General features: G+C 34.9%; 4 protein-coding genes across 14 annotated transcripts in view; 1 reads left to right on the top strand and 3 right to left on the bottom strand.

The window, feature by feature from the left end:
- Nucleotides 1-944: 944 nt before the first annotated feature.
- LOC126865601 (protein limb expression 1 homolog) lies at nt 945-3,047 on the top strand. Of its 2 annotated transcripts, none has more exons than XM_050618338.1 (4): nt 945-1,106; nt 1,482-1,669; nt 1,735-2,081; nt 2,158-3,047. In XM_050618338.1, exons 2-4 carry the CDS (start codon nt 1,513-1,515, stop codon nt 2,560-2,562), a joined length of 909 nt encoding a protein of 302 aa, XP_050474295.1. In that variant the 5' UTR covers nt 945-1,106; nt 1,482-1,512; the 3' UTR covers nt 2,563-3,047. The 2 variants fall into 2 exon arrangements, with proteins under 2 accessions (XP_050474295.1, XP_050474294.1); XM_050618337.1 differs by having other exon boundaries at nt 945-1,145.
- Nucleotides 3,048-3,151: 104 nt separating this feature from the next.
- LOC126865604 (ATP-dependent Clp protease proteolytic subunit) lies at nt 3,152-5,057 on the bottom strand. Of its 4 annotated transcripts, none has more exons than XM_050618343.1 (5): nt 4,226-5,057; nt 3,978-4,112; nt 3,748-3,868; nt 3,478-3,660; nt 3,152-3,418 (listed from the first exon to the last, which is right to left on the bottom strand). In XM_050618343.1, the coding sequence occupies exons 1-5, from the start codon at nt 4,262-4,264 to the stop codon at nt 3,255-3,257; spliced, it is 642 nt and encodes a 213-aa protein (XP_050474300.1). In that variant the 5' UTR covers nt 4,265-5,057; the 3' UTR covers nt 3,152-3,254. The 4 variants fall into 4 exon arrangements, with proteins under 4 accessions (XP_050474300.1, XP_050474299.1, XP_050474298.1 ...); XM_050618342.1 differs by having other exon boundaries at nt 3,478-3,868; nt 4,226-4,312; nt 4,415-5,057; XM_050618341.1 differs by having other exon boundaries at nt 3,478-3,868; nt 4,226-4,312; nt 4,628-5,057.
- A 535-nt stretch (nt 5,058-5,592) lies between these two features.
- Nucleotides 5,593-14,387, bottom strand: LOC126865833 (adenylate cyclase type 10-like). Its single transcript, XM_050618729.1, is given in 28 exon segments — nt 5,593-6,733; nt 6,829-6,967; nt 7,050-7,161; nt 7,241-7,380; nt 7,475-7,673; nt 7,743-8,032; nt 8,098-8,234; nt 8,293-8,616; nt 8,680-8,795; nt 8,875-9,024; nt 9,026-9,327; nt 9,406-9,487; nt 9,600-9,749; nt 9,819-9,959; nt 10,031-10,201; nt 10,352-10,536; nt 10,603-10,694; nt 10,764-11,180; nt 11,483-11,672; nt 11,755-11,882; nt 11,948-12,251; nt 12,325-12,544; nt 12,609-12,746; nt 12,832-12,989; nt 13,045-13,168; nt 13,263-13,538; nt 13,653-13,835; nt 13,916-14,387. Coding segments are annotated over 28 exon segments (5,088 nt in total). The 5' UTR covers nt 13,989-14,387; the 3' UTR covers nt 5,593-6,586.
- A 1,122-nt stretch (nt 14,388-15,509) lies between these two features.
- Nucleotides 15,510-23,164, bottom strand: part of LOC126865588 (trichohyalin) — a 68,515-nt gene continuing 60,860 nt past the window's right edge. For all 7 annotated transcript variants that reach the window (XM_050618299.1, XM_050618300.1, XM_050618301.1 and 4 more), the window contains one exon: nt 15,510-22,982. In XM_050618299.1, the coding sequence (XP_050474256.1) occupies nt 22,904-22,982 (79 nt within the window). In that variant the 3' untranslated portion in view covers nt 15,510-22,903. The remainder of the gene's footprint in view (nt 22,983-23,164) is intronic.

The following is a 23,164-nucleotide window of genomic DNA, read 5'->3' as shown; positions in this document are numbered from 1 at the left end:
ACAAACGAAATACAAAATAGATCTATCATCCAATGGATTTTTTATCTTACATGTCTGGGACTTCAAGGCCCCTTTACCATGTTGATCATTTCCAACATTACCAATTCAACACAGAGTATGATTACAACTTTACTAGCGGTTGATAGCCTTTTTCCAGGTGTTTATCTATTCTATGTCCCTCTAAAATTGAAAATAAAATTTCTGTCCAAAAGAAAGAAAAAAATTCTAATGATATGATATTAACTGTAGAACATTGATTAAATCATTAGTCTATTTCTGTAAGTATGTAATATTCAATTTCCCGTATCTCTTCTGTATTTATGATCATACTTAATTTTAATTCTAGCCATTATTAGTCCCGTTATCTTGTTTCTGTTGAATTGAAAATGATCCAGAAATAATAAGTGCGATAGAATGATAAATATGATTATTATTTTTTGTCTGGTTCTTTTTTATCAACTGAGTATTATAATTTCTAGTAACAACAGCAACTAACGTATGGCGCTCTATTTGCATGTGTAATCCTATGAATCAGTGAGTTGTCTACTCTAAACATTTTCATTGTCGTACTTATATTTTTATATATTTTTCATTAATTTTATGATATATGAAGGAATAATTAAAACATATTTTATACTACAATTAAACATAACAAATCTATATTTTTGATTTTTTAATCATTCAATAATAAGTATTTTTAAATATTTCAATTTATTACAATTCTAAATAGCTATAACTTTGTAGTGTTCTCGAAATAAGATAGAATTAATATCAAATTTATCTATATTTAAAATAATATCTTATTATTGGCCATATGTTTTCTCTCTCTCTCTTTTTTCGGCTATCTCTCTCTTTTCTATTGATATATTAATATATAACATTAAAATTATACATTTAGGCATGGGTTCCATGTTCATAGAATCCGACACTGCGCTTGGTAGAGAATGTTGATAATCAGTTGGCAATCCTCCGTGATAGTGTCATCGTACCATGGGGTACTTGACCGAGGTAGACAGCCCTGGTTTTCTGGAAATCGTCAGTGGTCCGGTGCCATTAAACACGTTATATGTGTATTGCAATTTGATCCCGTAGCGCTGGGTCAGAAAGTAAGTTATACGAATTCCTGGGCATTCGGGTCTCTGCAGGTGGGTCACCAGGGTTTCTTTTTACATTCGGTCTCTTCGGTGTCGTAGCAATTCCTTCTCCGTTTCGTCGTTTGCATAACATCTAAGACCTGTCATACTGAACGTTTCAGAAAGATAATCTTTGCTAATCTTGTTTCGCTAACTTTAGTTACGTATGTAACTAAAATTTCCCTACTTCATCTGTTCGTTTCTTTCGTTTTATGATCGACTAGTCTTCAAACTCAATATCGAGACAAAAATTTCATTTATATTTCGCCAACAACTCCTTTTTTAATCTGAAGTTTTTTTTATTATGTAGTTTATTCAATCAAAAAATTATAATAATTACTTTTATAGGACGTAAATGTACGTGAGCTTTTAAAAGGTGATGCAGGGCATAATGCCAGTTAAAACAAAATCTCGTGTTCCTGAAAATATGGGTATCACAGGTGGTTTGGTAGATGCCAGAGATAAGCAAGTGTTAAAGGAAGCAGTAGAAGCAGTTGTTAACAGCTTTGCTAAGCATACTCAAGGCTATGGAAGAGGTATTACTATTTCTTTTTTTATTCAATATTAAATTTGTTATATATTATTTCATTTTTTCTTATAGTAAATGTAGTAGAAGCTTTGCAAGAGTTTTGGCAAATGAAACAAAGTAGAGGAACAGAGCTAAGAAACGGAGCATTAGTTATTTATGAATCTGTACCTGGTACCAGTCCACCTTATGTATGTTATGTTACTCTCCCTGGCGGATCTTGCTTTGGTAGTTTTCAAAATTGCCCCACTAAAGCTGAAGCTCGTAGATCAGCAGCAAAAATTGCTTTAATGAATTCTGTTTTCAATGAACATCCAGCACGTAAGATAACAGATGATTTCATAGAGAAAGCTGTTGCAGAAGCAAGAGCTAGCTTTGCTAAGCCCTCTACAACTTCCAACAGTGTTGGCAATCAAACACAGGTATGTTCTTAATTTTGTTCTTTGAGTATATCTATTATTTATGGGAATTATATTAAATGAATTGTTTAATTTTTAGGGAAATGGAGATGAGAAAGAAGATCCAAATACAGGTATAGGTGCATTTCGTTTTATGTTGGAATGCAACCGTGGGAGAACAATGTTAGAATTTCAAGAATTAATGACGGTCTTCCAATTACTTCATTGGAATGGGTCTTTGAAAGCAATGAGAGAAAGGCAATGTAGCAGACAAGAAGTAGTTGCTCATTACAGTCACCGAGCTTTAGATGATGATATGCGTAGTCAAATGGCGCTAGATTGGGTAGCAAGAGAACATGAAAGCGGTGGCGGCGTTGTTGCTATGGAGTTGGCATTGGCTGAAAGAGAACTTGAAGCAGCACGTTTAGCTGGAAGAGAACTTAGATTTCCTAAAGAAAAAAAGGATATATTAATGCTTGCACATGCTCAAGTATGCCCTCAGTGATTTTTACAAAGTGATCGTGCAATTTACATGCAAAAAGAGATACGACACTGGTTTTGCAAAAGCTGGTATTAGGGGAATATTTTTAATGACATACAATGTCACTATATTGTGAAGTGCTTTATTGTTGTCTAGCATTGAGACACATAATCAATTCCGTCCTTTTTATGAAGTATTTTTGGTGATAATAGAATATTAATGGAATTATAAACTTAATGTATTTTTAAGAATACCTTAAACGCGTGACTACTATTTTAAACTGCGATAAAAAAACACGCGCAGGACAAACCATTCAAATCAAAATTAATTATTAATTGTATATAGATATATTTCGATACAAAAACTTGTCTTCCGTTACAACCTTATGTCTCTTTCGCCTCATAATCATAGTATTACATATGTTCGACATATAGCGAGAATGCTTGGTGATGTATTGCTTGCCTGAGGAATATAAAAGAAATATGAATGGTTTTTTATCAAAACATCAATTCATATGTTTATCATTTATGAAATCATCATTCTATGTTATACATTTACATGATATTTACAAAACGGGCAGATTTGCTGTACTTAAGTAGTTATATACATGATATAAATTGTTTTAAAAATATTTTATTACTATTTTTAGATATCGATAAATACATGTTTTAATAAAATCTCATAATTTTAAGCACATGTGTTGTTTAACCCTAATATCAAGGTTGATTAGTAACTTCAGTGACAGCTTCTTTCAAGGATAATTTTGTGCTTTCGGCTTCTGCTTCTTCTTCTTGCATTGGATGAGATAATACCTTGTCTATAATTCCAAATTCCTTTGCCTCAGTAGGACTCATGAAATTATCTCTTTCCATACAACGTTCTGTAAAATTATAATGTACTAAAAACATTTAATTAACATGATTTTACAAATTCACATACCTATTTTTTCCAGGTCTAAGCCTGTATGCTTGACATATAAATGATTGATTTGCTTTTTAAGCTTCAATATTTCTAGGGCTTGTATTTGTATATCAGTAGCTTGGCCAGACACACCTCCTGATGGCTGATGTGTCATAATTCTTGCATTAGGCAATGAATGACGCATACCCTTTGTTCCTGCAGCTAATAATAAACTTGCCATTGAACATGCTTGTCCTACACACCATGTTGCAACAGGAGGTAAAACATATTGCATAGTATCATAAATACCAAGCCCAGCTGTTACACTTCCACCAGGTGAATTAATATACATATGAATTGGATTTTTACTATTTTCTGATTGAAGAAATAAGAGTTGAGCTATCACTACAGAGGACACATTATCTGTAATCTATAAAATGATATAATTTCTTTTATTTTTTACTTAAAAAAATTAATGAGAAATCATAAATTCTAGAAGAGTTTAAATGTAAATGGATTAGAAGGAACAAGGTACACACCGGGCCCATTAAACAAATAATCCTTTCTTTTAAGAGACGTGAGTAAATATCATATGCACGTTCTCCTCTTCCACTCTGTTCTACGACTACAGGTATAAAATTTAGGTACCTACTGCATACTTTCTGACCAGACCCCTGCAAATTTAGAAATATTCAGCCTTAATTATGAAAATGTAATAGTACTACTAGACCAAATTTTTGAAAATTTAAAAACAAAAAATTAAATATTGTCATACTAAAATACTTACAAAAATTTGTAGTAAATTATTTACTTTTTTTAACAACATTTTGATAATTTCACGTTTATTATTTTCATTAAATTCGGATATATATTACTGCAAACAATATTTTACATAACAAACTAATAAGCAGTCTGAGAGATCTTTGTTAAGAAACTAAAGAATAAAACATAACCTAAATAAAAAATTTGTTATTACGATTGATTAAACGACATGAAAAAAGTCTCTTCATTAATACAGTTGCATCATTTGTATCACGGTTAAAATAAGATAATCCAAATACTTCATTTTTCATACTATTGGTTTTGGCTGTTGTAGGTTATATTTTATTTCTTTTAATTTAACTTTCTTTATATAAGGAAATATTTAATATATTTCATTTTTTATATTCAAGTCTCTATTCGAACAAACCAGTTAATCCAGTTACAAAGAATTTTTTTATAAAATGGCTGTCGAAACTAACTTGTCCTAAGTGCAACGTAAACAGGGCATTTCTTTATACAGTGTGTTTTATTCATTTGCATTATGACAAGTATCGTAGAATTGATTAACTGATTGCGCATAAAATATTACGTTTATAATATACGATTAAAATAACTTTATATATATATATTATATAATTAATTAAAAACATGTGAACGGTCTTTAATGTTTTTGTTATACGCACGGTCGTATATAATTGTGGTTATGTAACGTTAAGTTTGTTGTGTGCATTAATGTAGCCAGTTTAACTAAGGAGAGTACAGCAGAAAAGCGAAGTTTAACATTTAAATAATTTATGAATTATTGCAAATTTCTATTTGTAATATTGTCATCATATGACAGTTTCATTGAAACCCATTGGTTAGTAAAATCGATTTTACTTTATTTCAGTTAAGGTTAACTCTATGTTTGAACGTAGAAATCTTATCTTTTTAAATTATGAAATTTATATATACATGCAAAAATATTTTTACAGAGCAACAATGAATATATATTCATTATTCAGGACTACCTGTCAAACAATAAAATTTATGGCTCCAAAACTATCATCAATGGAACCATTCACAAAAATTATACATCGTAATATGCATTATATATGTGATAAACAATATTCAAATAATTTGTCAAATATGTATATGAACAAAATTAGTTCAATATTACTGCAACCATCACTACCAATGTATAATATCATATGTGGTTTGAAAATGAAGACTGTATTAAAACGAAGATGTAGACATTGCCTATTAATGTGGAGAAATGATAGGGCATACATAAAATGTAAGGTAAAACCAAAGCATAATCAAGTGGAAAGGAAGAAAAAGGAATATAAAACATGGATATTGACACATGCTTCACAAAGTAAAGTAAGGGAATGGTAGAGTATTATATACAAAAGGTAACATTTGAATTGTACTTTAAAATAAAATCATTTTAAGATAAAAATTCATATCTATTTAATTTATATTTCTCATGACAATAAATTTCTCATCGTTATGTGTTTTATATATGACACTGTACATTAATAATATGCAAGTATAATTTTATTTAATTGCCTATATAGTATTTATATTATATTATTTTGAAAATTGTACTTAGCATCTGTACACACTAGATGCTGAAAAAAATAATATTGTTACTTTTTATTCGTTTTTGTATTATATTATGTTCATTGGTAAAAACTATATCTTACTATAAGGGGGACAGGTAAAAGTACAGATATTACGTAATGTTGTATATGGATGATATTTATTATAATAGCTTGCAAAACCTCTAGGCATTGTGGGCACAAAGGGAAGAATAGTGGAATAACAAACCTGTTAACACATTACTTTACTATTGGAAAATATTTTATAATTATAAGTATATATTTTTAAAAAAACATACCGTATTAGAATTAGTAGGAAAGGTTGGTAAAATTAGTTGACAACCTGTTAATGGTTTACTTGAAGGTGAAGGTGCAGTTTGCATTTTATTATAGTATTATTATAGTATTTATTAGAGTATAATATTAATAATATTATTATGGTATTAATAATATATATAAGTATTAATTTTATTAAATACCCTGTTTATAACAGGTTATTTTAATATTAGAATTTTTTTGATTAATTTTACGTATGATTTTAACAAGTATCCCAAAGTATACACAAAATCAGAAAATTGATCGTCGTGTTTTACCATTGTCATTTGTTTTGAGTTTCATTTTTTATTTAAAATCTGAACTATACAGTCTGTGCTGAATATCATTGTATGATAGATTGTACATAAACAGATTACAATAAAAAAAAAGTAGACACAAATTTTCGTTTTCGACAATATTTTATTATAATATGTATTTTATTTTGTATAATTACATTCATTTTAATTGAAATTAAAAATAAAAAGTTGTCAAAGAAGATATTTTGGTAAGGGAAAAGTAAAGATTATCATGTTTGAATTATTAACATTGATTTCATCCCATTTATCTAGTATTTTACTGTTCGCGATTTCTCTCCATTTGTCTGTATGTACAGAAGAGATTCCACCTGACCAAGCCTGGAAATGTTTTAACATTTTATACAATTTTATCTTTTCATAATTAAAAAAAGGTGTAGAAAGAATATATCATTAGATAAGATTCTGATAGAAACCTTTTCACAATGTAGTGCCCATGCGTAAATCATTTTGTTTTCCATTTTTTTGCATACTTTCTGTAATTTTTTCAAAATCTTTATTGCGTTACTTTTCTGCGATTTTATCATCCAATAATAAGCTTTCAGCAACATATATCTATAGTAATACCAAATATTTCACTTCAATATTATAATTCAGTCATTTAGAATTGAAGCTGTTAATAAATATTAAAGTATACCTGGGAATTACGATTTCAACAATTTTGCTCATTTTCTTTGTATCTTTAAATATGCTTTTAATCTCCATCATAGTAATAGCTGCATCAGCATTTCGACTATTTAGTTTATGCACTATGCAGATGATGCTTTAATAAATTCCCAAGAATTTTGCAATAAATGCTTTTAAACTTTGAAGTAAAAAGATATATACCATAAAGAATTAGTAGGCCTTCGAGCTTTTTTAAAGCAGTAATTGTTGCTGCAACTATATGTTCATCCATTATGTTAATGCTCTCCACGTTTCTACCGCTCCATACTTTCGCAGCTTCCCATTCTTCAGTTCTAATACACCTTAGAGACAAATGTTACCAATTTTTGTTTTGATGTTAATGATATATTTTTCAGTTTTTTATAAAAATTAAGACGAAAATTTATGAGTAGATACCATAGCCACATTGATGTGAAATATCGTCTTTCTGCTTCTGGATCATGTAAACTGATCATTTGTTCGCCTTCCTGAAGAAAGTACTGTTCACAAGCTTGGAAAGGGAGAATCGTTAATCCAGTATCTAAATGGACGTCAGCGCAAAGTGCATAATACCAAGTACGTCCAGATTTGTCAAAATTATGATGAGATATAAACTCTATAATTATATAGAATATTTACGAAATTTTTCAAAGGTATCAACAATTATAATTAGGTAGTTTATTACCTAATTCCCTTAATTGAGTAACTACTTCCGGATGTCGGCAAGAGATCATCAGCAAATGAATTAATCGTGGTAGTACCACCAGCTTCAAGAATGTGGATCCGATCGCACTGGCCATCCTACTACAAATGAAACCGATTTGAATAGCTTTTGAGATCTGTCCCCTTATCCAGCGAGAAAAGAATATTCCTGTGTAAAGTTGGACGATCACATTCAGTTCTTGAGCTTCAAGTGTTTCTCTGCTTTCGTTGCAAATATTGATAGCTCTTTGTTCCAAATATGGAACTATATATCTGTAGAATAGTATAAAAGTTTCGTCATAATATCGAATGTTCGATCATAATCTGAAAATTCTCACCTGTCTTGATACATATGTGCTGTGATTAGCATGTTGGTGAACGATGTACAGAGAATGTATAAATCTTTGTTAGATTCCAAAGCTGCGTTCAAACCCCACATTGCTGCTAAGCGAGCGTGTTTCTTCATCCCTTTAAACTATATAAAACAGTATAAATGTGTTTTACGTTCACATAATTTCTATTCAGTCAATTACCCTGAAGAGTTCGAACATTTGCGCCAAGCATTCTGATAATTGTTTAGTATAATCCACATTGTCTCCTTCGAGACTGTTTAGCAGCTCTGTCTTCTTGGGACATATCAATTTTATTTTTAAGTTCATCAATTGCGTGAGCGAGCTCAGATCGATCATCATTTCTAGCTTTGGAAATCTGTATCCTAAATTTTTCAATGCCATTTTGAGAGATCCTTCGGCCTCGAAAATGGAACCGCTTTCAAGAAAACATTGTCCTTGAAGAGTCTGTATCTTCGCAGTGAGATAGGGTAAAAGAACTATTTCGTCTTCGTTCGATTCGAATAGCTTCAAGTATTAGATGTGTTGGATTACATAAATATTAAACTTTTAGAGCAGAAATTTGTATACCTTCACTAGGACAGTTTCGCTTTCTGATAGAAGCTTTCGAGCTTGAGGTATATTACAATTCATCAAGCAAATTTCTGCAAATTCTAGAAGAGCAGTGAGCGTCTTTTCAATATTCCCTGAAATGTTATGTTTTAATCACGTTATGTTTAATCGTAATTACTAATTGGACGAGTTATGATTAAGAACAATACTTACCAATGCCACGACAATGGTCGAGTATTTGAGTATAGACTGTCATCAGTATCAATTCACACAGGCAGTTAGAAAAATCTACATCTGAAAACGTTACCGTCGGTTTCCTTTCCACACGTCGAAATAGGTTCAGGCAAGAAAGTAATTCCTTTTTCTCTATTACTTAATGTTATTATCAGTGTTACTCGAGAAGAAATTATCGAAAGTTGATAGGGTTTTTCAAAGCTTTTCAATTTACTTTTTTTGTCTTCCTTGTTAACAGCCTCATCGTTATAATCCAGTTCAAACATTTCATCGATGTCTGTCATTTTTTTCTTTCTATCTTCTTTGTTTGATGTTTTCCCCAATAATTTTGCGAATTGACCCTCTCCGCAAGAAACACAACGTCTTGTATAGTGTTGCAAATATTTCAATGCCTGGTTGTGCAATTCTATCTTCTGATTTTCCGTAAGCAATCTTCATGAATATTTTATTAATATTATGTGATTGTTTTTTTAATATTAATAATTATCTTGTAATTAATTAAATTAGTACTGATAAGTGGTGTTACGAAACATTGACATCTTAAATCTCATCAAGCCGCAGGAAGCATATCTTGGCAAATCTACCAGTTCATCTAAGAAAATACATCTCTGCAGTAGTCAAGTCAAGTCATCAAGTCAATTTACATATATGTGTAACTTTATACATTTCCCTTAACTGCTTTCGTTCTTGATTGCAATTAATACCTGGAATAGTGAGACCAATGCACTTGCAGAATACGTCCATCTCTGAATTAGGATTTCGCATATTTTTTATAAATACTATAGGGCCCGCATTTTTGGAGAAGTCCCCAATTGCACAGCCGAAGACTCGTATTTCAAAGAGTTTCGTAACAGCTAATAAGTCGTACAGTTCTAGATGGTCAGGTAAACATTATCATATCGTAAATAATAAACGTGTTTTACCAAGTCCGATTTCTCTTTTAGCAGTGATGGACATTAAACTTTCTAGCATATGTCTATTCACCGTTTCCCCGATCACTGAAGCACATTTCAAGAGAAGTTGATCAAGAGGTGTCAACGAATCGAAAAGCTTCAATATCATAGCTAACGTAACAAGATATTTCATGTTATTTATCAATATGATATTATTCTGGTGGATTAGTATTTCTTTTTACCATCCATCGTAATTTCAGGATCCACGTCTTCATACATGAAGTTCTCAGCAATGTTACAAATCGCGATTATGGTTTCCTCATTGTCGATACTCAAATGTGGTTTCTTTAGAGTCATCATGTCTTCCTCCAACAACGATATCATGCTGTCCTGAAGCAAAGTATTGTTATCATCTCATGTAAAAGATTGGTAAGAACGTACTTTGAAGCTCGCTCTGTACATCTGCCATTTGTCTTTTCGATAATCAGGACTAGATCCGTCTCTTTCCATTACGGTTGAAATAAATCTGATTTTAAATTCCGCGGGATTAGTACTTATTCATAACATTTGTATAAGTATATGTTTTCGAGTAAACCTTTCCAACATAGATACAGGAGGTAACACATAGCCCTTTATATTTGCTTCCCTTTTCGTTATATTTACTATCTCTAAACCACCGACTTGGAGAAGACTCACTAAATAACTCTCGATCCAGCCAGGATTCCCGAAGCTTCTTTCTTGTATCAGTCTTTAGAAAAATTGAGACAAGATCAGTGACAGAATTTTGTCAAATCTGCAAGTTTATTCAATTTACTTTTCCAATTCTGCAGGTAAACCATTTACATTAAGTATCTGACACGCTAAGCCAGCATGGTACCACTTGTCTATCCCAATCAATTCAATTACCTTTTAACGAACAATTCAAGTCTTCATTGTTATTCGATTCATATTCGAAAGAAGCAAATAAATAAGTACCTTCGCTCTGTGCAAAAAATTTAAATATAACGGAAAGTCTGTGTTCAATTTCCGACCAATAGTCAGTGCAAAGAATATTTTGTCTCTTTTTGTAAGGACATCGAAGATTTCCAAAGACTCCCGATCGACATATTCCGCATCATCGATGATCACCACCCACAATTCTTCGAAGCAGCCTTTCATTAATTTCAATAGGAACTTTCTTAAAAGCTTTTGTTTGTCCATATCAGTGAGAGCGTTATAACGATGAGTGATAGAGAAATGCACATTGAAGGGTTGATTAAAAACACACAGGTAGTACGTGTGCTTCATTTTGCCCAGTCGTAAAAGCAGTTTGTCTTCGCGCTCTTTTCGCGTAGAAGTGCGGGTGAAACCAAGAGGCATTGAAAATAATAAATGTACCAAGTTGTACGGGGCCTACTCTAAGAGATAAATCACATTTCTTTGCCGTTTACATTTAAATTTCACTCTGTTTCATATTAAAAATATCTTATCGATGAAATGTTAATACTGATGATTATTGATTAAATTCTAAAATTTTATAGCAATTGAAAAGGTCAACCTTGTTATCCCCTGCTTGTAAGGAAATGTAATTATAGCGCGTTTCCACTGGAATGTTTTGCGTAAATTCATCTAATAACCTTGTCTTTCCTATTCGTGGGTCGCCTCTTTGTGGATACGATGGTTGAAAAATGTATATTATTCGATAGAATGTTTTAACTATAATGGCGAAATAATAAGGATAAGTACTTTATGATAAGTGTATTATATTTTGGTCGTGCGCCACGGTTTTTTTTAGTCCTCTTGGAATATTCTAAGAGTCTCATTAGCATCCTTCTAAAAATTTTAAGTTCCTCGGTTCGGCCAAGTAAAGGATACTTACTGAAAGCTATGTCTGATACAATGTACCTAATGAATTAGACATGAATTCAATAATCTTGTTCCCAGAATGTTAATATAAAATAAATGTTAATACCAGGAATAGAATTACTTTGGTTGTTCCTGAAATTCATATATCGGTCCGATATTGGTGATTCCTTTTAAGTATCTTGGTTCTTGTAAAATGAAGTGCCTCGCCTCTAAGTGAGAATTGAGGAAACTTTCTCGATCGCAAACCACCTAGCAATTCTTTGTTTTTCCTTTTCCTTCGGTGAATTAATATTTGGTTATACACTAACTCTCACCTTGTCTCTATACGCCACCATAAGCCTCGCAGCCTTGTTCACTGATATTCCAATCACGGTGTATTCTCTCCGTAAAATGTGCCCTACGACTCCACAGTATGTCACTCCCGTTGTCACGCCTACCGTTACAGATTTTACATTTTCTATCGCTATGAGATTCGATCGTAACTTCGACGCGCATCTTAAACCGATTTGCGATTCTAGTTCATGTTTGTCGCCTCGTAAACCGAACACACAAAGGAACATTAAGTCCTTGTCGAAGAGGGACGTCTTGTTCACGCATCCGTGCATCCCATCGACGATCCTTCAGTCGAAAAGTCGTAGGAAGATTGATCGATAAAATAGATCACAGCCCGACGAGAAGGAAATAGGCTTACTTGCACACTAGTTTATAAGCAAAGTTCACTAAGGCAATTAATTGTTTTTTGCCTACGTTGGAAGTGATTACATTGATAAAGAGAATCACCACCTGTCTCATTTCGGTCAGATATTCCAATGGTTCGTCCATTTCGGTAGACCGAATGACTGGTCTCAGCATGTAGCTTCGTAAAGCTTCTTTCAAACAAGCTTGTGCTGCCTTTATAACTTTAGGCCGTACTAAAAACATTATATTTTTAAGCACCGAATTTTTTTTAGAAATATGACAGTCTGTTCTGCTTACAGCTGTAATCGACTTGCTTAAATTTTCCACTCTCGTAAGTCGTACCAGTTATATTCATCATCACCATCTTAGACTCAGGATCCATTCTGGGAATTATCGTCGAATCATAAAAATCCGGCTCATATTCGTTGTCTTCGTCTATGTGAAGCATGAAAGATATATTTTTTTGATTTCATAAAACTTTCACTTGGACGACAAAGATATATTTGAATTTTAACACTACCATCTGTACTGATGATTGATTCGTCAACTTTAGCTTGATACCACATGCTCGTGCAAGATATAATAAGTGTGTGTATACCATCTGGAAGCGTTTCATGGACATATTCGTTTGGATTAGCCCACTGCCAGCTACTAGGAGCCACTAGGATATCGCCTCCTCTAATAAAATTAATATAAAAATTATAAATCACTAACGTAAGTTTTCTCTGATTACCGGCAAAGGCCTTCGGCGAATTTCACATCCCACACTGGTGTACCGGTGATAATATAGTGTGACATGGATTCGGGATCTCCGATAGATGTGAAGTATGTCTTTCCAGAAGCAATAGCTAATTTTACTATAAAAAATATTAGAAACCTGTTGTAAATTGCGAATGCTCGAATGTTCAATAATAATAATAATCAGAGGTATCTTCTTCTCGTTGAACAAACCCTTAAGAGTCACTCCAACTTCAGTATCATAGGACCCAAAATGTTTCTGAATGATGCAAGCAGTTTGCATCGCTGCTATGGCCAAGTCTCGCATCATCATTCCTTCATGGAGCTTCCACATCACGATAAACGCATCTCCAGAAAATTTCAATACGTCACCATTGTGGGAAAGTATTTCTTGTACCATAGCACCGATGTAACTGTTCAAGGTTTCTGTCAGTTTCGAAGGTCCGCCTTTTCCGGTTTTAGTGTATTTCTCAGCGAGGTCTGTAAAACCTTTATCAGGAATATCTTTACGTTATTAACTGCTTGATTATTAATCCAAATTTTATATTCACACGTTTCTGCAAATTTTTTTTTATTTAGAATGGAATCGTCTTCGTGTTATACCTGATATGTCACCAAGCATTAAAGTAGTGTAATACATTCTGGTATTATAATCGTCATAGTGATCCAGAATTTCATCCGGACACATCGAAGCGAATATTTTCGTGTGATGCTCGAGTCTTAATTGCTCTGATTTTAACTCACTCTGCTCGGAATGGTCCACGAATTTCCTTTTTAGCGTGAACACTTGGATATATGTTAATTACTTTTTAGACTTTATTAAAATAATTATTTAATAATATTAAATTCTAATTACATTAACTTACCATCTATGTTTAGTTTTTTACGAATTTCTCTTCGCGCAATTCTAGCAGGATTGTACACAATTTGGTTATTCATATTTTATCCCTAACAAAATGTATTCTGATTTAATTTATTATTTATAGGTTTGATTTATTAGAAGAAATAACGTTACCCTAAGCGATCTTCTTTTATTGGGCAACTTCAGTACAGTCACAGATTTATATTATATTCTCCATCACTACTTTGATTCTTTAAATTTATGTCCTCATTTATCAAAGTGGCTGCTATATCGTAATAGACTCGCCTATTACAAGGTTTAAGAGATATAATGCTACTTTGTTTTCTTTCATAAGTGTATTTATTCAATTCAATGCCAGGTCTATAATCAAAGTCTCGGAGTAGGGGGTCAGCGTTTAACAATGAATACACTTCCCGTGACAATAGACAATATGTGTTTATTTAATAGTCTCGCTATATAGATACTTAATATGACTTGTCGTTCTAACAGATCGCTGCCTACAACGTGACGGCCGAATTTTATTGTGCCTGGCCCTACTAGTTCCTTATTGTGCTTGAATCTATGATGGGTCGACGTCATTTTTGGTTTACTTAATTACATCTTTCTCTCTTTCTTTCTCTCTCTCTCTCTATTTTTCTTTCTTTCCCTTTCTCTCTTTCTTTTTCTCTCCCTTTCTCTCTCTCTCTCTCTCTCTCTCTCTCTCTCTCTCTTTCGTTCATTCCTCACACCGTCGGCTGCCAACTGACAAATTGGATTATACTCGCTATTTCTTTAAGACGTCGCGACACACGAAATCGAGTTTCACGAATGTAGGAATTCCTTTTTGCGTGATCTCTAAGAAATTAATTACTTCTTCCCTATTGATCTGTTTCTTTTTCTCCGTGTTTCTTTTTTTTTTTCATGCTGTTTTCACGTAACACATATTAATGTCTGTAACATGATCGATGAACACATTAGTCTTACGTTGTGTGTATGACGTAGTTATCTCTTTGAAAATGTAGATTTATCATTTTTACAAGTGATACGTACACGTAAAACGAAATAGCAATATCATTACATGTATATAGTTTTGTAAACGATTACCATTAATCAGCAACTACACTGCTTACTCGTGAAAGATAAAGAAAGGAAATTATATGTACAGATTTCTTCGCAATCGATATGTCGACTTCGATGCCGTTCATCTATTGAGATACCAAAAGGACAATGTTACAAAATTTCACCAACTGCAAATCTGTGTTGTGTGTGTAGTTACCGGTTAATCGGTATTTTCCCTAAATAATACAGGAATTATTGGGAAATGAACGCTGCAACAACCGCAAAAAGTTTTCTTAGTCGATTTTTCCCACGATGTATTATGTTTGCGTTTCGTTTTTATACGTGACACTGCTTGAAACGTTAGTCAAGGGACCTCGATCTAATCGAGTGTCGCGATATTATCTCATCTTGAATGCGTTACATCGATTAAACGCGCATGCGATTAATTGTACATCGACGGCGGATACATTAAAAAAAATGTCTCTTTTTTTTGTTCTTTACGTTTCCCTAGTACAGCGACGAATCCATGTAAATTCATGCGCTGTTTGCCCGTTACTTCATTCTTTTCTAATATTCTTTTCTTTCTTTTTTTTTTTTTTTTTATTGGAAAAATCCTCTTCGTCTGCGATGGAGACTCGGGAGATTCAACGAAAACAACGTATACGTGCCCACCCGCGGTAACATATATGTTTGTATATATTAATAGTCATATTTATATATGGTGCTTCGATCTTTGATATAATGTATACGCCGGTTCGCATAGGCAAGTATACGCGAGTCCTTTGAAACCAGCTTACGAAAAGCTATACCGAAAAATGTCTTCAGTTTTTTATATCCTTCGGGAAAACCTTCGAATTCTCGTCCTTAATAGATATACTAATTGTAAATTGTTTGAACTTTGGTTAGATGGTTCGTGTAAAAGCGTTTTGAGGCATGAACGTGTAGAATTTCCTTGCCTATGCTTTATCATTTTTTGGTCGCTTTACGTTATTCAGTGCCTTTATAGCGTTTTAGAATGTGCAAAAAACGACGTCTCGCACGCAGAACGAAGGCTAACGGGCCATGACACCTTTTTGAAGCGGTGTAACGGAGAAATTCAGACAGACGGGAACGCGCGCAAGAGATTTTTCATTCCACATTTTACACTGTTTTTTTTTTCTTTTTTCTTGCTTTTTACGACAAACGTGACTCGTTATATAATGGCACACAGCATGGCAGTTGCAACAATGTACTTCAATAAACGGTTTACTTTTTTTCTTCTTTTTTTTTTAAATAACTTATATTAGCTTACTCGATAAACTTATTCTAGCCTCGTCGTTTTTCTCTTATCCCAGGGCGATCCGTGTCGATCGAGGACTCCTATCACGTGCTCGAGAGAAACAAACGCAGAAAGAAATGGCACTACGAAAGGATCCCTCGATCCCTGTCGATCATCGGTTCGCTCGGTTAATTAAGCGTCGTATAGACTAGGCTTAACACGACTCGTCTCGTTCTCACCGGTGTTTCTCGCTCGTTTCACTCGTCTCTCACGTGTTTATTTCACACTCACGCATTATTATCGTTCTCTTAGGTATGTACACACGGTCGAAAATCGTATTGCGTGTTTTAATTAATGATCGAACTCGAACGTTAATCGGCGTTCGATACTCGATTCCCTTCACCGTTTCGCTGCATCGCCGTAGTTTTCTTTTTACTTCATTTTCGTTTCCCCTTTCCCTCTCATTTTACTTCTCGCATCCTCTCTGTCGCTGATATCAGCTGTTTTTCGCTTAACGATTAAACACGTAGAAATTGGAGAATAAAAAAAGGGGGCGGGAGGAGCGACGCCGTCGCAGCGTTGTTTCCCGTGAGATTCGCGGCCTGCATTTATTTTTCTGATAATTATTTTGCCAATTGCGCAACCCACTGGCAAGGAAATCGATCGAAATTTTTTTATCGGTGAAATTTTTAATAGATATATGGCCGCGATTCCAACGCGAGTCGATTACGCCGCAACGACTTTCCTTACGCAATATTCACATAAAAACGTTTTTTCATCGTAGATATTAAACAGTCGAGTCGAAAAATAATATCGAGACGGCCTCGTTCACGTGCTCACACGATACTCGCTCTCCTCGCGTTGCATTTTCGCTCGTGTTCCACGGAACAGTCTCAGCTTAGGATCACTCGAGTGCGGCACGAACGATTCAAGCTGCAGGGCTGGTAGGTAGCCCTGCTCGCTCAGATTCTTGTCCTATAGCAATTCCTCGCTGGGCAATCTGTCGATCCGTTACTTGGTTTCAAGAAACCCTTAAGTTTCTATTTCCTACTTTTAGAAACATAGATTTTAATGTAGTTAATTATGAGTTCTAAAGATTCGTATCGCCTAACGAGCTATCAAGTTGTATGATTTCGAAGTTTGGCCATCTTTCATTCAAGTAGAGTATACGTTTCTAAGAATAATCTAAAAGGAATTATTAAATTTGTCCTAGCGTTTCCAAATAAAGGGTTAGTTTCATCTTGTTACTGATTCCTCTTTCAAGTTCGAAGATGGGAGAAAGTAACGAAACTCGCTCTTCCTAGTATTCGTATTTGAAGCCGCATTTCGTTATACGTCGTTTTTAAAGAGATTTTAATAGCGTTAATCGTATTATTAGCGAGAATCCCGACGCACTGGTCGAGAAATTCTGCTCGTCACATTCGTCAGTCGTTCTTTTTATATCTTTCGTTAAATACTCAATGTATCTCGGAGGACAGACTATTTTTAAATAGAACGTTGTAATATCGAAGCTTTTCGCCGCATTCGCCTGTTCATTTATTCGTTAAACAGTCTTAAAATTCAAGATAATTAATCAATTATTAAAGCGGGATTACATCCTACGGTTACAAACTTTTTTAAAATCTCTAATAAAGACGATACGATGATAAATGTCAAAGTGATTGTTTTATTACTGATTGAAGTGATTAGTTTAATATTTCGGACAATAAAGAGTGCCAGTAAGAAGATCTTTAAGATTTGAAAACTTGCTCTCAGGCCATCTCAATTCTCGAGCGATCGAAAGAAAGACTTCTTTTATTTGTTTGCTCACCAATACACACACATACAGACACGCATACACACACACATGCATACAAAACGCAGTCACTCCACGTTAACAATTGTGTCAATTAACGATAATATTAATTTTTTTTCTGCTTAGCTATATATATATATATATATTATTATTATTATTATATATATATATAATATGTATAATGTAACACGATGATATAGGCTTGATATGACGGTGGCACACGTTTACTAACCTTTATTCCTTTTCTTCTCTCTTTTCCTGTCCTTCTCTCGACTCGATAATTCGGAGAACATAGATCAGAACCGAAGAACGAAAACCCTCTGAAATAATCTCGAGCTATCGTTATGTAAGAGCTTCGAATAAGAATATTTCGCGCTTAGAAAATTAGGATTCACAGAAACGAAGTAGATCAGGTAAGAAGTAAGTGTCTTTGATTATCATTATTGGTTGGCTTGGTCAGTTTCGTCGTCGTTCGATTGTCTGGATTAAATTTCCCTTAGAATGTCTCAACAAATTTTACCAGAGAGTCTTCGCCCTCGCTTATTTTTTAAAGAAATTTTAACGTTTACCTTTCATCATGTTCGTTGAATTGTTCCATTTCGATCGAATATAATTTAAAGAATTAAAAAACTACGATTCTGCCAGCGTCTAATGAGTAAGAGCGCCGACGATTTTAACGGACGCATAGGAAACGAATTAAGAGACTGCGTGCTCCATACGCTAGTCTTACGCTATTTAATAACGCTCGAGCCGAGAGGGAAAGTAGGATATTCCTCCGACTGGATGCAAGTCGGTGACCAAAATTCCAACGCCGTTTTTCCGATTGCACAGGGCAGAGAAGCCGTTCGATGAGGTATTGCTGCGCGTTTAATTCTCGCTTATAATGTCGTTCTCGACGATTGTCTGCCCTGTTTACGATCCGATGCCCATCGATTCCAACGTGATCTAGCTTCTAGGTCAGTAGAATTCGCGCGAGTGTTAAGTCTTTCGAAAGGATGGTTCGTTTTGTTTGAAAGGTTCGCGTCAGAGATCGAACGGGAAAAAGGTGTGTCGTGTATTAGCAACGAGAAAGAGCGTTTTATCGACGAATCAAAGAGAGCATCTTTTTAAAGTATTAACGATAAAATTTTACACTTTCAACATGTCACTTAACTCTTCGTACGGCAGACACGACGATATATGTATACTTCATTTATATATAATATGTATACGCGGCGAGCGGACACTGGACGAAAAATGCGCCGTTCGTATTTTTAATCATTCATGAAATTTCCTTTCCCCTCGAAGCTCGAAACGACGAACTTCATCCATGTGATAGCTCGCAGATTTTTCGTTCAATTCGCAACACGATGGCCTGGGATGTTCGACTCGAAGAAAGAATCGCACGTTCGCAGCGAAACGTTTCACTTATCGTCCGTCTCTATCGGCTTGGTTAACGCATTAACGCTTTTTCTAGCGAAGATTTTACACGGTTTCGTTGGACGTGCTCTTGCTTCCTTTGCTGGTCGCGTGTCCCTTCGTTCCCGCGCGAAATCGCGGCCCGGTATACAATAATCATGCATCTGGCGTTAGCATTCGTAGGTTAGACTGTGTTAAATGCTCGACAAATTCGTTTAACGAGATATAACTATGTGTACACATAATACAGGTAACTCTAGACTAGCTGTATGCTTGGGAATGGGTACAGAACCAGCGGGGACCACAAGTGGGCGCGCTATTTTTTTTTTTTTTTTGTCATCATGAGCAGGGCTATCGGAGAAACATCGACACACGACTATGTACAAACGACTCGTTTCTAGTTTCTCTGTCCTTTTTAGTGCCTCGGGTTTTATACTCCTTTCTTAGCTCTCCTGTTCAGTGCTGTACCAAATAAGTCGCTGAAAATTCTTACTCGCTGCATGCCGAGAAAAAATACTCTCTCGAGAACGGATCCTGCGAAATTGTGACGATCGCGACGATTATCATAACGCGTTACGAACACACGGACGACGTACGCTCGCGTCCAACAACTTCGGTCCATCGTTTTCTCGTCGAACGTAGTTTATGATAATCATCGGAGATCATCGAGTTGACTACCTGAATTCACGAAGGGCTTAGTGCCTCGACTTCGTTTCGGAAACAGTGACTTTAACCGGTGTCTCTTCGACACGCGTCCCTTCTTCAAAAAAAGGGCACGCCTCTGATCTCCTTCCTTCGTCTAGACAATCGTTGTAGCCCTACATGTGTCCTGGATGCGTTTTTCGACGACGCACGAAGAAAACGCTCGATGATTTCGTACCAATTGTATATTTGCTTTGGTTTCGTGGATGCGATCGAGCATTATTTTTGGAACTAGTAGTACAGAATAATAAATGGTAATAGTGGTTCGTTTTAACAATTTTTCGATAGAAGATAGAGTCTGAAGTAAAATCGACGCGTTTCATTCGATCAACACACCGTTAGGCTTTCTATTTGAAGCTCGATTAGATATCGGTGCAACTTGCTTTCATATAGACTATTTTCAGAGAAAAACTTATTTTTAAAGGAGCGATAGTCATTTTTATTCGATGCTCCTTTTAACTGGTTTGAGAAGAAAAGAAAAGAAAATTAAATAATTAAGCCATAACGTTAGCTTAAACTGATGAACTTTGAAGAGTTGCAACAATATCTAAAAGACGTAGAAGACGAAACAGTGTAAAGAAGAATAAGTATAAACTGGAGGGATCCAGATTTTTGTAAAACAAATCGTAAACATACTTCACACGAAATTGCTATAAATGCTCTAAATCTCATCTATAGATATACGTATCTACTCGTGACTATTTACACGTGTAAAGATCTCATAACAATATTCAATAAATATCGTTCTATCGGTCGACGAACGAAGGCTTTCCAACAATTTCCATAAATATTTGCACGACTGTCAACATAAAATAGACGAATAAATGGGGCTGAGAAACTATATGGAAGTCGTTCATGCGTTAACAGTTCTCTAAACGCATTACCATAATCGTAGCTCGGTTAACATACCAATGACGCATTTATAATAGTATTCTACAACTGTATACATACGTTCGTAGAGTAATTCACGATTAATATGTACATTACACCCTCTGTAACGATGCCATAAATTATCTATCACACGATACACACGTAGTCCAGTCGATGAAAGTTTTGATTCTACGAACCTAGAAGAAAATCTCTCGTTTAACTCGTGCTCGATTTTTCACGATCAATATTTTCTACAGGTTGTCTACAGCGTTGAAGATTCGGAACGATAGATCTACGAATCCTCCGATGGGAGAGAAAAGTGCGTTTTTTTCGTGCGTCCGAATTTTCTTTTACTTCGTTCTTCCTTTGTTTCTTTTTTCGTTTTTTAATCTTTGCATCGCAAGATCATCGAGCATGCACGAAACGTTCGTTTATTGTCATCTTGAAAGCTAATCAGCGCCACGACTCGAATTTCCCTTTCAGTCGCCCTCGTGTATTCCATTAAACCTCGAAACAATATCGGCCCATTCGCATACGTCATTGCTTCAATGGAAGTTCGCAGGTTATCGCTCGTACTGCGTATTTTATTTTCGTTCTTAACTATATCTTCGATCTAACTATATCTTCTGTTCCGTTCTTTTTTATTTTCTTTTGTTTTTTACTCGTTCGTTACTATCTTTTTATTTTCGGTTTCCTTCAACTAGAGTTCTAGCGCTCGTTATACAACGACGATCTTTGGACACCGTGACGTAAAATCCAAAAAAATAGAAAGGAGTGAAACTGTTCGTATGCTCGTTTTCTCTTTCGATCGATTGCTCTTTTCTGCGGCAGTGGGAAAATATTAATGACAGAAGGGGGTACGATGCTCGCAGAATTGATCGACAAGTAACTTCCTATAGCATTAAATTCGTTCCTCCTAATTATTAACGGACAAGTATACGTCAAGTTTTTTAAATTAATATCGAAAGGGTGATTCTATTTTCCTTTACTGTCTGTCTTTTCTCTTTGATATTCAAATTATAGTCACCTGTCCAAAGGATGAAATACGTTCTGCTACCCTTACGTCGTGTTCACCTTCTCTAATATCATTTTATTTCTATATAGAGCAAAAATGATAAAAATCTAAGTCCGAACGAAACTCGACGTCGTAATTATAAAAAAATTAATGTCAACCAATCAACAAACGTATATTATTCGTATCAGAAACAGAGCATCCACGGATGATTCTGGGACATGCAATCAACTCATCTACTGGAAAACTACCTAAATACTATCGTAACAAGTGTAGCCGATCTTCCATTGACGCCCTGTTTCGTTTTATCGTTTAATGAGCAAACTCCTCTGAAAAAATCCGTTGAGCTTCGTAAAACATAACTTCTGCACTTTGACGCATCGCTCGCTACATCGAAACGATACAAATTACGAACACGCGCGTTCTTTTTAGTGACGCTTCCGATCGATCGAACATGTTATTTCGTCGATCGATCTTGCCTTATGTTCTGGAAAATCCAGGCAAAAGTGTAGCCACGTATAATTTAATTCGATAAAACTGATCGTGAGCTACCAGTGCCCCATTGAACGATCCTCCTTGGCCGATTCCTTGTAATTGTAGCAAGGGCAACGTGGACGATGGTACTGTGGATGAAAGTGATGGATGACGATAATGATGATTATGATGATCGTGATGATAATAAATGATGAATGATGAACGACACGGGGATGCTGTCTGTTGTATTGTCGCTGTCGATGTCGATGAGGTATCTTGGTTGCCTGTTTGCCGATTTTTTGCTTTTTCTCTAAGGCTCTAGAAATGCTCTAGATGGCTTCTACGGTTGCGTGTGTGTGTGCACGTGACAACATCGAAGAAACGAAGAAGATCGATAGCGTTTCCGCTTTCTACATTCGTTACGATTGTACGTGGCCTGGTCTACTTATCTGCTATCCTGTTGGTGGCTCTTGCCCGCCAGCTCTCGTTTGCTTCTCGATTCCAATTCCTTCGATGTCTTCTTTCTGCGGGGAAATAACGCGACAACTTCGTGGAGAATCCTTCTACAGTGTTCTTGGGTTAACGTTTCGGTAATTCTAACTACGGTAATTTAGGCACTCTTGTTTTCACTTCTATCGGCTACTATGACGATGAACTTGTGCTATCGTGTTTATCAAACTATGTGAAGTAACTAATAATAAAAAGA

Source organism: Bombus huntii, chromosome 5 (assembly GCF_024542735.1).
Source record: "Bombus huntii isolate Logan2020A chromosome 5, iyBomHunt1.1, whole genome shotgun sequence".
In the NCBI taxonomy this organism is placed as follows: Eukaryota; Metazoa; Arthropoda; class Insecta; order Hymenoptera; family Apidae; genus Bombus; species Bombus huntii.
Note: the sequence above shows the minus strand (reverse complement) of the source record. Positions and strands in the feature narration are given on the sequence as shown.

Bases quoted from the DNA above. Each gene is read 5' to 3' on its own strand.
- LOC126865604 (XM_050618342.1), bottom strand. From the start codon at position 4,264: ATGTTGTTAAAAAAAGTAAATAATTTACTACAAATTTTT. The intron at 3,869-3,977 runs GTGTGTACCTTG...ATCATTTTATAG, and splicing joins TTATTTGTTTAATGGGCCCG to ATTACAGATAATGTGTCCTC. The intron at 3,419-3,477 runs GTATGTGAATTT...ATAATTTTACAG, and splicing joins CTTAGACCTGGAAAAAATAG to AACGTTGTATGGAAAGAGAT.
- LOC126865601 (XM_050618338.1), top strand. From the start codon at position 1,513: ATGCAGGGCATAATGCCAGTTAAAACAAAATCTCGTGTTCCTGAAAAT. The intron at 1,670-1,734 runs GTATTACTATTT...TTTTTCTTATAG, and splicing joins TACTCAAGGCTATGGAAGAG to TAAATGTAGTAGAAGCTTTG. The intron at 2,082-2,157 runs GTATGTTCTTAA...TTTAATTTTTAG, and splicing joins GTGTTGGCAATCAAACACAG to GGAAATGGAGATGAGAAAGA.